Source organism: Toxotes jaculatrix, chromosome 12 (assembly GCF_017976425.1).
Source record: "Toxotes jaculatrix isolate fToxJac2 chromosome 12, fToxJac2.pri, whole genome shotgun sequence".
Lineage (NCBI taxonomy): Eukaryota > Metazoa > Chordata > Actinopteri > Toxotidae > Toxotes > Toxotes jaculatrix.
Window position 1 is genome coordinate 12,940,061 of NC_054405.1, and position 12,716 is coordinate 12,952,776.

The window sequence follows — 12,716 nt, forward strand, 5'->3', positions numbered from 1 at the left end:
TGGTGTGTGGTGACAAAACACAGAAATGACCATGAAGCATTATTATTTCATCAAATAAGAAAAAAACATGTAAAATGGGCTATACCTGAACAAATAAATGTTCTTTTTGTTTGTCAAAAGTCATAAACAAACAAACAAACAAACAAAAAAACAGCATGTACAGCATGTTTTCCTGCTCTGTTATATTTGTGAGCGGTCAAAGAGACCACCAGGACCTTGACCTGAACATTTGTGTTCACCAGTTATCCAAATTCTAACTATACATTATACTGTCCAACCCATCATCATTTTGAAGGGCCATTTGTCCAGTTTGCTTTTAATAGTTTTATATTGGTGCATGTTCTTAAATATATTTATTTTCTGACCCACAGTTAACCTGGATTTCTTTTTTGGAACTGCAGGAAAAATAGAGTTGATGGGCAGATTATGTAAGATTCACTGAGAGCACAGAGAGTTGGATGGATGGAGAGGATACTGAGGCCCATAGCTAGGCCTAATTTTAGTTCCAGGGCACAATAGTGGGTTAATCCACCATGATCAGATATTGTATTCTGATAGCCGTTATCCAACGTGTGACTCTATCCAAATACTAGGGATACATGTTTATAGCCATGACAACAGAAACCAGTACCTGGCAGTGTATTGATCTGTGTGGACATCACTAACCCTCCTTTCTCAATATGTGTTCTTCCTGATCAATCATTTCAAAAACAAAAACAGAAAATGCAAAATAGCAAGTGTACTTTTAATGTAACCTTCATCAAAATATTGACAACCTCTTTTTTCTTTCTTTTTTTTTTTTTTTTAACAAGAGCTGGGAAGCAGAGATTTAAGAGTAAAGGGAGCTACTCGAATTTTCCATATATTTTCAATAGTATATTTCGTCCAAAATCAGACAGTCAAATAATGCTAGAGGGTACCAACATCACAAATTTAACAGGCCCCAGTCTTTCAACACGACATGTAAAACAGTAGATTATTTATCTGGGTAATTTATTTGTGTAAGAAATAAACTCAGTTTAGGACACACTTCTTAGGATGCACACTATATGCACTGACTCTTCCTCCTGTCCTGCTGTCACTGCAGCCAAGTCGTCTGAATTTGGTTTGCGCATGGCTGAGCTGTGCGAAGAGAGGAAATCTCCTCCATCTACCGGTAATGTGATGATAGCCTGTGTGTCGGGGCGGGCTTACGCTGCGACGCACGGTGTGGTCGCTCGGTAGTAAACTCGATTGTGTGCGCACCATCATCTCCTCTTCAGTCGCACCAGCATCTCTCTCTCTCTTACTCTCTCCTCCGGGCACACAAGAATCTCCTGTCCTGCTCCGTCCATCATCTACAGCCTTCATAATGACCTTCAGACACTTTAGTTGAATGGTGTCTGGTTGTTTTTTTGTCCGCTGCTGCTGTGGAGAGAAACGGATACCTGTGCTGCATTGGCAATCACTGCAGAGTGTTTTGGGGTGACAACACGTCCCTGCATTTGGGTGTATTCTGCTTGTAGCAGTTGCCATGGCGAAAACAGTCACATCATCCAGTGCAATAACAGGTAAGCTCGGTGTAACGTCGGCTGGGCTAGTATCACCATGTTTCATGGTGCCGTCGGGCTCTGTGTTGTTGTGTTTGCGCCGCGATTTAAAGCGGACCCATGAATGACGCAATTGACATTTCCACCGCTTTATGTGCATGATGCTGGCTGTGCAGTGATGATCCGCCTTCACTGCACGTTTTGTTTGTTTATTCGCTAAATACATCTGTGCAGGTTGTTTTCTGTGGACGCAGGTCTACAGGCCATGAGAGGAACCTTTTTTTTTTTTAAATTTCCTTTTGACATAAAACCAAATCACTGGGTTTTTTATCACGAGAGAAAGTGAGCAAAACAGAACTGGGGCACCTCTGTGTGTGTGTCTGTCCATTGTGTAGATATCAGCATTACAGATTTAAGGGGTCATTTCAAAATCAGGATGTGTGTTGCCGGTTTTGTTTTGTGTTTTTTTTTTTTTTTTTTTTTTGGAGGGGGGAGATGACGCGACTCAATCGGATAAAAAGGGTTCAAACGGGTGTAGAGAGGCTGGATTGATGCCTATGACACAGGACAGACACATGGATTATATTTAAAAGCATCAAACCATTGTTTGATGACTTTATGGGTTGAAGACTGGGGAGCAGGATGAAGATTAATCTTTTTATTTAGTTTTCACCCTCCACGCCCTGAAAGAAGAGAAAACAGATCAAATGTGATACAATGGCATGAGGGGATCTAGACTTTCCCTTGTCATAGAGGTTCACTGCTTCTTTGAGAATGTGCTGGAAGAGCTGCAGGGACCATGCAGGTCACTGTATGTTGCTAATCTTAGACCTATACTATAAAGACAAATGCTGCACCATCTTCATTTAATTTTTATTTTAATGTACACGTAATTTGGACTCTAAAGGTCGTACCAACAACAGGTTTCAAGAGTAGTGCCTGGACAGCTCGGATCATTAGGGGTAGACTACCCTGTGGCCACTGAAAGATCAATAAAATATGTTATCATGGAAAATCATACATAATGCATGTTAAGCATGATGAATGGGTGCAGTAATAAGTTTAGTTAGGTCAGTTGAGCGTGAGAGTTTAGGTTAAAGTGAGCAAAGACCTATACAGCAGCAGCAGCAGCTCTCCTGACTGCCAAACCACATTTAAGTGGAAGTCAGGGTTGTCTGCCAGGTTTCAGTGCACAATAAAAGCCCTGACCGAAAAGAGAGTAATTCACTTGATCAAGTAAAGCGACTGACTTTGTGTTGGCAGTTTGGCCTACAGTGCACATACTGATTCAGTGAATTTGTGGAATTAAAACTTTTTAACTCTGTAGTTCACCTTTCACTTAGAAAAAAAAAAACCCAAGAAGCTTTTCCAGGTGCCGAAAAGCAGATGTAGTTGTTTGGAAACTGTTTGTCATCTCTCAACATCCTTACTACATTATAGATTTATTTCATATCTATTTATTTTGTGTATTTAAACTATTACACTGATAGCCTATAAGACATTTGTTTGACTATACCTGATTAATATTAGTATATGACATCAAAAAGAGTTTAAATTTAGAACATTCCAGTGTTCCAGAGCCTTTTGGTCTTTTTTATTATAGATTTGTTGCAGTTTATGAGTTAATGTGGGATGTGTCATTCCCTCCTTCATCAGTGATTTGACACGCATCTTACACACACACACACACACACACACACACACACACACACACACACACACACACACACACACACACACACACCTTTTACTATAATTTCTTGGCTGTACACCCACAAAGTTCTCCATTTACAACCACTTCAATTTATGATATTGATGTGACAATAGGAGATTGTTGTTTAGATCAATACCCTGCATATCCTTTTATTTGTTTTCTGTGCTAGGTGAAAAGATGGCACCACCTTCCATCACTCTACTTCCTGACAAGAGATCTCCGACAAACAGTCACAGCTCCCCAGCCCGAACCGGAAAAACTAGTGAGTAATCCTCTCCGGTTACTGTCACACTCTGTTTACGCTTTCCTTCCAAGTGCTTTCATCTGGATGAAAATCATTTACTACACATTGATTTGGACTATTTCGCCAGACCTATACATATTAGGAAAGCAGCAAGAAAATCTCAGCAACAATAACCAAAAGCGACATTCAGCATATGTGGAGTGACTGTCACATCAAGGACAGTTTCCACTCCCCTCCTGCATATTGCTGCAGTTTGCCCTTGGCATGGGGATACTGTGCTTGGCATTTTGCAACACAATGCACTTATCGCAGAGCTGAACACATGCGTCCCTCTGGTGGTAAGAAAGCAACACTGCGGCTCAGTGCCGTGGTGCTGATGTCATGCCTCTTTAGACAAAGCTGAGTGTGCTCTCTCTCCCTCTGTCATGGTTCCAGCTCCATCTAACACAGAGAAGAAGCCACACATAAATGGACATGCGTCCCCCTCACACCTAGCAGCTAACACCAGTAACAACCATGCAGGTAAACAAAGTAAGTCTCACTGTTTTTCTTCTAGTAATCTGCCTCTTCTCTTTTCCTGTAATTTGGGTGCATTACCACTGCCTTTTTTTTGTTCATTCATCTTTCAGTTGTGGAGGGTTACATGAAGACAGACGACAGGATGCGATTAGCCAAAGAGAGACGGGAGGAGAGGGAGAGAAGCCTGGGTAGGTGATGTCCTGGTTTTGTTCGGCACAAGTGCAAATAAAGATCCTGACTTCGTGAACTGAAATGCCTTTCGGATTCTGTTCCTGTGCAGTTTGCTTGCAAAGTTTTTTTTGTGTGTGTCTACAGTTTAATTGGCTACATAGACGGAGGATTCATTTTGAGTTCACTGAATTCCTGATATGATGAGTGTTGTCACTCGAGAGAAAGAGGCAGTAACATAGAATAGTCTACAAAAGTAGGTCTCACACTCACAGTTAATCCTCTAGCTCCTGCAAAGGATTTCTATCTTCATGACTTAGTCTTGACTGCAGTGTTACAGACAAAATAAAATTCACCGTAACACACACAGACACACACACAGACATAGACACACACACACACACACACAGGTTCACATTGTAATGATAATTTTGAGCATTTGTTTTGAAGAAAAAAAAAAATAAACGCGCCATTTTTAAAAAGTCTTTTGAGAAGAGATTGGAGTCTTTTATTTCTACTGTGGTTTATATCCTAAACTCTGCAAGACAAAGGGAATAACAAAAAGCCACAGGGAATGACATTGGTTTGTTAACTCATTCGTTTTTTTCCTGGGAACCTGTGTCTGGTCTCTTTCAGCGGCCAGGGAGCAGTTGATCAGGGAGAAGGAGCGCAGATCTCGGCTGCAGTATGAACGCACAGTGGAGGAACGCTGGAAGCGGCTGGAGGAGCAGAGGCAGAAAGAGGAGCTCCGCAGAGCTGCAGTGGAGGAGAAGAGGAGGCAGCAGCTCGAGGAGGAGAGGGTCAGCTGATGTGAAAATGTTGTGGTCCTGTGTGTGTGTGCAAGACTGCAGTGATCTATGCTGGTTTCACATTTTAGACATATAGATTTATGAAATTCATCTGTTTTAATATGAGACTCATTTTATATGAATCAAAATTCATAAAAACTATTGTGCTGGACTGTGACATACTGATAGTACAAAGAAACACAGCCAGTGGTGAAGGGACTGTGAGCCAAATAAAAGATGGTTCTGCTGTGGTGCTTTCAGGAGCGGTTGGAGGCCTTGATGAAACGCTCTCTTGAGCGAAGCCTTCAGCTGGAACAGAGGACCAAACGCTGGAGCAGGGGTTGCCCTACAGGAGCAGGTAGGGAAAGAGTTTATAGATGCAAGCAGAAATTGTTTTGGATGCATGGAGGAGAGAAGAGTTACAGATAAATGTGAAAGACCTGAAAGAGCAGAGAATGGAAAAAAGATTGTGCTTTTTCTTCAGAAAGATTGCATTTTAATGTATTACTGTGTGTGAGATACTGTGTGTGTGTGTGTGTGTGTGTGTGTAACAGAGCCTCTCCTTTGGCCTGATTATTGCTGACGGCCTGGCTGCTGAAGTACGCATGAGCAGACACGTGTTCCTGGTGTCCCACAGAGACAGGATGGAGTTACATATCCGTGCTGTTGTCTATGTACAACTAAACTGAAATAACGGAAATGTCAAAACAACACAGCGCATTTCTATCTGCCACAGTTTGTTTGCTGATATCAACACTGGCAAGTCTCTACAGTTGAAAAATTTCTAAAGCTGGCTTTTAATCACACTAAAGTAAAAAGACTGGTTACAGTACATCACAACATCCCTGCTGGTATGTTAACTCTCATCCAGGTCTCTACAGCTGGATGAAGAATTGCTCAGATGAACTGTTCATAATGCTCTATCTGCTCTGCTCTGCTCTGCTCCGCCTGCTGCCTATAGGTGACAGTGAGAATGCCCCACTCCCTTTCTCTGCTGCCTCCGCCTTTTCCCATGGCATTGCCTCCCCCCTTCCTGCTGTCAGCGAATCTGGTAAAGTTAAGCCCCCCCAACCCCTCCTTTGCCCTCCCAAATGTATATCTCTCCCTGTTCATCCGACAAGATACCATGTTTCTTTGCTGGTTTGCCTTAAGGCGGGCTGAAACTTCAACTTAAGCCAAAGGCAAATGTGTTCTCTTCATGTGATTCATGCATGTTAAGCTGCTCTGTTGTTAGACTTTTAAGAGGTTTCTTTTTGTGCTAACTGTACGCTGGCAAGTAATGTCTATGTACTGCAGGCTTAATTGTTATGTTTGCTGTGTTTGTGCTCTGTGATAATATCATTTATCACCGATCATTAAAAAAAGACAGTGATTATACTGACATATCTCTAAACATTTGTGCCGAAATAGGGATCTTAATATGATCTAACCTTTTTTTTTCAGCCAAAACCAATCCAAAACATTTGCAGTCCCCCATTTGCACTTCCTAATGCTCTGGGAGGATTTTTATTTTCTCCTCACTTATAGAGGCTAGCTCTGTGGTACGACTTCATGTGGACCACCATGCAGTAAAGGTCTATAGGAAAATGCACCAGCATCAGCTGTTTCATAGATTTAATCTTGTTAAACACACCACCCTCAGCCCAGTATTCCCATGTGACATGTTTTTTTCTTTTTTTTAAATAAACACATACTTTCAATATGTTCAAGTCTCCCCAGAGGAGAGTCCCCAGAGGTCAACCCTCCGGATTAGTTGCCACAGATTAAGAACTTGTCAGTAATTGCAAACAGGCTAAAGGACACTGGATAAAATGACTTCATTTTTGTTTTTGATATCCTAGGATTGGAGTTTCGAAATGAAAGCAGCTAAGTGGTGGTGCTGACTCCAGGCCCCTGGAGCAGACGGTTTTGGAGATTAATTGCAAATGACCTAGAATAGGAATGTGTGCACTAAAATAGACGCTGAGACAGTCATCCTCACTAAGATGGCTGCACTCTTTAGAGATTACTCTTTTCAGATGGTGACAGATGGATGAGAAGTTACAAGGGATGGCAAGAGAACTGCTTCTAGTGTTGTGCGATGCTTTCCATGTTTAGGGCCTTTGCCTTTGTGATTGTGCTTTTGTACAAAGTCTGTGTGTGTGTTTTCATTGTTTGTTATTGTTTTGGGAGTGGCACGGTGAGAAATGATAGGAATTGGGTTTGGGATTTTTGCTCAAGGCCACCATGCTGGTATGTGTGTGCTTGCATTTTACTGCATTGTAGTACAGAAACGTAGGGTTTCATTTCTAAAAATGACTAGACTAACTGTGGCGCTAACACACTCCATTATGTCAGACTGTTCGCTGAATCAGTCATGCTAGCAGTTGAAAACCAATCATGTGTTCAATATCCTCCCCTGCCTTAGGCGTCAGTCAGGTCTAATCTAATGAAGGGAAATCAGTGACCTAATTCCTGGCAGATTCACAACAAGAATGTCTCCCTCCATATTTGTCTGTCAGTTTCAGAAAGTCTTACAGGACAGCGCTGACTGTGAGTTGACCTGGACAAAGTTCGTCATGTATTTTTACCTATTGCTGACAAACAGTGTTAAATAGCATCTGATGCTGAGAAATATTTTTCTACATTTGAGAATGAGCAGTAAATTTGCAGATTTACTGCCCAAACCAAAAGCAGATTACCACAACAGAACGCATCACTCAGTGAAACATGTATGCCTATATCAGTAACATATTTACACGTGAAGTCAAAGATTGTGGCAAAAAATACAACAGACCCTCTTACTAATTTGTACTGCAGTACCACCTCTGCCAGCTGCAAAAATGAGTCTGGAAACTTCAGTTGAAAGCAACACACACTGTCCCGGCAAGCCCTACCCCCCCGCCTCCCAGGTGCTGTATTAATATCCCTCTGTCACCTTTTATCCACCATCATTTGATTTGATAAGTATCCTGTTTGTCATCCTGCAGCGCCATGCAGTCCTCACAGGTCACCTTTCTGCAGCTCACTGAACCCTGCAGATCACAGCAGAGTTGGACTTCAGGGAGGCTCTCATTCCACTCCCAATACCCCCAAGGTCAGTCCTTGCACATATTACGTGCTGTGCCTTGACATACCATACTAACACAAATTCTGTAAGAATCAAACATTCAATGGATACAAGCTACAAAATTGTATCGCTCAGATGACTCACCAAAACTCTGCTTACAGAAAGAGCGTCTGCGCAGAGAAAGAAGAACTGCATCGCCAGGTTGTGGATCACCTGTGAGAAGATCCGAATCCCCTGCTAGTGTCAACAAGCACTTGGCTTCCCCTTCTACCTCCATGTAAGATTACTTGTTTGATGCTGATGCTGAAGGTGGCTGGCAGTTAGGACCACAGCACTCTTTTCTTTCCTATCATGAAAGTTCATTCTTAAACCAAGCATCTGTATCTATGTACAGGCTGACGTCTAAGATACGTGCCCAGTCTCCTAGCAATGCACATCAGTACCATTACTCACCTACAAGACACCGTCCAAACGTGTCAAGTGATGGAGACAGGAGAGTCGAGGACAAGAAGGTGGAAAAACACAGTGAACAATCCAAACCTGAGACCCCAGTGAAAAAGAATACCAACATTAACAGCACGAATCCATCTTCACAAGCCGAGAAGAATGTGGTCAGCAATGAAATCACTAAAACAAGATCACCTAAGGGTGAAACTTCTGAGAAATGCCTCAAAGGTGACACATCTGAAAAAAATCAGTCCTCGGAGAGAAAGGACCACATGTCTCCCAAAGTGGATTCGTCAGAGAGGAAGACACAGAGCAGTGTTCATGATGGACACAAGACAAAAGGTGATGGCAGTAGAGTATTTGTTATCTTACTCAACATTCAGTTTTAATACATTTGGATGATTCTTAAACCAGTCTTTCCATATGTGGCAGAATCAGCATCGTGCATGTCCACGGGGAAGGTGGCAGCTGGCACAAAAAATGCAGAGGAGGCAACAAGGTTGCTGGCAGAGCGTAGGCGTCAGGCTCGAGCTGAGAAGGAACTAGAAGAGAAAAAAAGGGAACAAGAGGAAGAAGAAAGGTGAGTAAATGAGTAAATCCTGAATTAAAGACAGCATTAAATAGAATGGGAGATTTGTGTGTTTAAATATGTATAACAAGTGCAAATACCTGCCAATCAGACTAAAGGAAGAGAAGCTAAGGAAGCAACTTGCACAGGAGCAGCGCCGGCAAGAGGTGAAGGCTCAGCAAGCAAAGGAAAAGGGGAAAAATGAGGAAGATCTTCAAAGGCTGAAGCAAAAAGAGGACAAACAAAAGAAGGAGGAGCAGGAGAGGGAGCTACAGACCCAGATGGACAAAGAGGTGAGAGATCAGGCCAAGTGGGTTTTTGCCCTAATGCTGAATGTATTGGATTTATATTTTTGCTGATTCTTTAAATGAAACATCTTGTCTTACGGTCTCTGGTTACAAATAGATTTCATTTTGATCTCAACAGAGAGAAAAAGCCAAAGTCCAGGCTCAAGGGGACGCAGAGCGTCAGCGGCAAGACAGAGAACTGCAGACGCAACAAGAAGAGGAGGAGAGACAACTAAGAAAAAAGGTTATTTTAAACAGAAAAATAAAAAACCTTCAGAATGGACAGTTCAAACACTCACTGCATGCTGACTCCATGTTGCACTTGACATATTTTAAAATCTGGAAATCTGGAAAGTTCACACAGTGATTAAGTGTTGATATATTTTTGCAGAGAATTGAGGAGATCATGAAGAGAACTAGGAAGGGTGAAGCTGACTTGAAGGTACTGTAAGAGACACCTTCTGTTCTCATACAGTAGACCTGCTGCCTTTAAGCACCTGCTGATTATGTGACCAAGACTTTTTTTTTTCAGCTTTAATTTATTAAAACTTTCTGTTGTTATTATTTTTCATTAAATTCTATGGTTGGTGATACTTTGGTTTTGTGTCCTGATTACCACAAACCTTGACTTGATCATCTCTGTTCTGCATCGAATCAGAAGGAAGAACAGGTGGAGACGAAGTCCGTCTCACCACCAGGTTAGTACGTTGTTCAGTCACCCTGCAAATACTTCAGTTTGCTTGCTGTTAGTGCTCGCTCCACCCCTCGCCTTACGCCTTGCAGCTGTAAAAATGCAAACAGGGCATGTGTGGTTTTTGATCTGATTCATTTATTAGCTTATTTTGAGCATGCGCAGCAGAAACCTACATTTTTAATGGGTTGGCTTGTATGATATCCCAGTAGGAGGCAGAAGCCACTATTTTCCCAGCATTCTTGTTATTGTCTTGTTATGTAATAATTCAGATGCTTTGGCTTTGGCTTCTCAGAAGAATGGACAGCAGTGATCCTTGTCTAAATCATCTTATTCTGACCAAGCAAAACTGAGCATTGTTATATTTGGGCTGTGCATTAAAAACCATTTGTTGGAGGTGATGCAATATTTTCTGGAATATAGAACAGCAGCAGAGGACTATACTCTTGGTGCTGTTAGGGCACCTCTTACTGTAGAGCAGTACCATGGGAGCTGGCTGTAAAATTAGCTGCTCTTGAAAATGCCCTTGGAATAATTATTCAGTGCTCTCTCTATGGGATTGCTCTGTAGAGTGTGCACGAACACTTTATTTGAACTGTCCTGTGTTAATATGCTACTACTAATATGCTCATTTGAGTTTTACAGTTGAGTCAGTGTCAATATTTAGTATCAGTTTGTCCAGTAATACTAGTAATGTGTGACACTGTCAGCAGGAGCAGGCTAAAGCTGAGTCTTTGTTTTGGGCAAATTAATAGTTTCTTCTGAAATTCAGTTCATGTTAACTGGACAGTCCACATAAAGTGAAGCCCGCTGTGATTTTGTTTTTACTCTCCACAGGGGATGTAAAGACTGTTCAAACTAATGCTCAGGTGAAAGAGCAAGCATCCAAAAATGTTGAGTTTCAGGTTAAGAAGCAGGTCACGGTCCAGGTCAACACAAAGGACTCTGCTCTGGTAAAGAAAGAAGCAGCAGTAGCAGCACAGATGAACAGTCAGAAGATTGTGCAAGTTAAAAACAACACTCACCAAGTAACACCAACGCACGGTGTTCCTGACCAGAGACCGGACAACAAACAAACCAGTGAAGAGCATGGCAGCCAACTTAACAAAGAAAGCAAAGCCTGTGTTCTCAAGCAGCAGGGAAAAGAGGAGGAAATGAATGTAAACAAGCAGCACAGAGCAAATGTTAAAGCCGCAGACCAAATAAATAAAGAGCCAACAAAGCTGAAAGCAGATGCCAAAGTCAACCAAAAGGAGGGTGGTTTGATGAATGGAGCGGTGAAGGGGAAAGAAAGTGCCTTGATGAGTAGCCGTCCAACTGCTGAGGGAAGCAAACAACAAGGCCCGCATGTGTCAACAGCTGAGGGAAAGGCCAAAGGAGGGTCTCAGATGGAGGTTATTAGACCTTCAGTGACACCCCTGCCGGTGAGACACCCATCACCGCCTGTCATCAAACTGGAGCCACTAGATGTTAAGGGGACAGGGTCATGTGATGAGGTGCAGTCCATGGAGGTCAGGTGAGTCATCAGGTAACTCTTTTTTGTTAAGATCCAGACTGGGAAAAGTTAATCTGATGATAGATAGATACATAGTTTTACCACCAGTGATTTTACGTGCCAAATGAAAGGACCTGGATATCATAAGTAATTGCTGTTTTCATTGGTATATTTCAGCCCAGCTTCGAAGGAAGAACTGATTTCAATCCCAGAGTTTTCACCAGTCAATGAAATCCAGCACAGTGGCATGAGTAACACCCGCGCTCTGGAAGATCTGATGGACCTGACGGGCAGTGTCACCTACCCCAAACTGTCCTCAGACGGCAACATAGGTGACTGCAACAAGAACCTCATTGGGGGTGTTGTCAGTCCCATGTCAGACTCAAAGGTCATTGGCATGTCACCTTCATCTTCAAATAAACTTAGCATCCAGTAGTCCATTAACCTCTTTCTCTTCCTCTCTCGCTTGCCTTCTCTCTCTCTCTTCCTTCCCCACACACATGCAAACACTTATGGGGTGTCACATTTTGAGTATGTGCCCCTGTGTCACTATATTTATGGAAATAGAGCCATAGAAATTGACTTTAAAAAAAAAAGAAAAAAAAAAGAACTGTAACCCACGACTTGCAATATGAACAAAACATCTCCTATATTCTAATCACATAGCATTTAATCATGGAAATTGCTATTATTATTAAGATTTTGTTTAATCTCCAGTTCTTGTTACAAGGACAAGTGTGTGCAGGATGAGCACATGTGAAATAGAGTCAGGGAGAGAAAGTGTGTCTGGATGTGTGAAGGGAAAAAAAATCAGGGTTTTGATTAAAGACATTTAGGAAAAAAAAAACACTATTGCTAACTGACAGTAGCTTGGTAAGAGCCTTTAATTTTCCCAGTTCAGTCCCATTGCTGGAGTAATAAAGCCTGCTCAAAGATTTGATGACTGCATTTGTACCTCTGCCTTCCCACATGCCCTCTTAAGTCTTTAAATCTGTTTCAGTGTGTTGCTGGGAAAGGCATGACCATCTAATTTTCATGACGGCCTAATTTGTAACACTTCAAAAATTCAGTTTCCAGGTAATGCTATTCATGCATGTACTGATATTTGATTTATCATTCAAAGCGAGGTCTGATCACAAGATTGTTAATTAACATTTTCTTCTCTTGGCAATGAGGTGACTCCCTTTACTCCTTTTTATCTTTAACTGGGACTTTCT

The 12,716-nt window shown here is 41.9% G+C and overlaps 1 protein-coding gene across 1 annotated transcript; it reads left to right on the forward strand.

Annotated features, from left to right (window-relative positions):
- The first annotated feature begins 1,234 nt into the window (after positions 1-1,234).
- On the forward strand, positions 1,235-12,003 carry map7d2a (MAP7 domain containing 2a). Its single transcript, XM_041051547.1, has 17 exons — positions 1,235-1,550; positions 3,413-3,505; positions 3,923-4,018; positions 4,117-4,194; positions 4,811-4,974; positions 5,224-5,320; positions 5,924-6,013; positions 7,932-8,038; positions 8,173-8,288; positions 8,406-8,800; positions 8,891-9,038; positions 9,139-9,319; positions 9,453-9,557; positions 9,705-9,755; positions 9,972-10,011; positions 10,842-11,520; positions 11,677-12,003. Exons 1-17 carry the CDS (start codon positions 1,514-1,516, stop codon positions 11,933-11,935), a joined length of 2,736 nt encoding a protein of 911 aa, XP_040907481.1. The 5' UTR covers positions 1,235-1,513; the 3' UTR covers positions 11,936-12,003.
- The last annotated feature ends 713 nt before the right edge of the window (positions 12,004-12,716 follow it).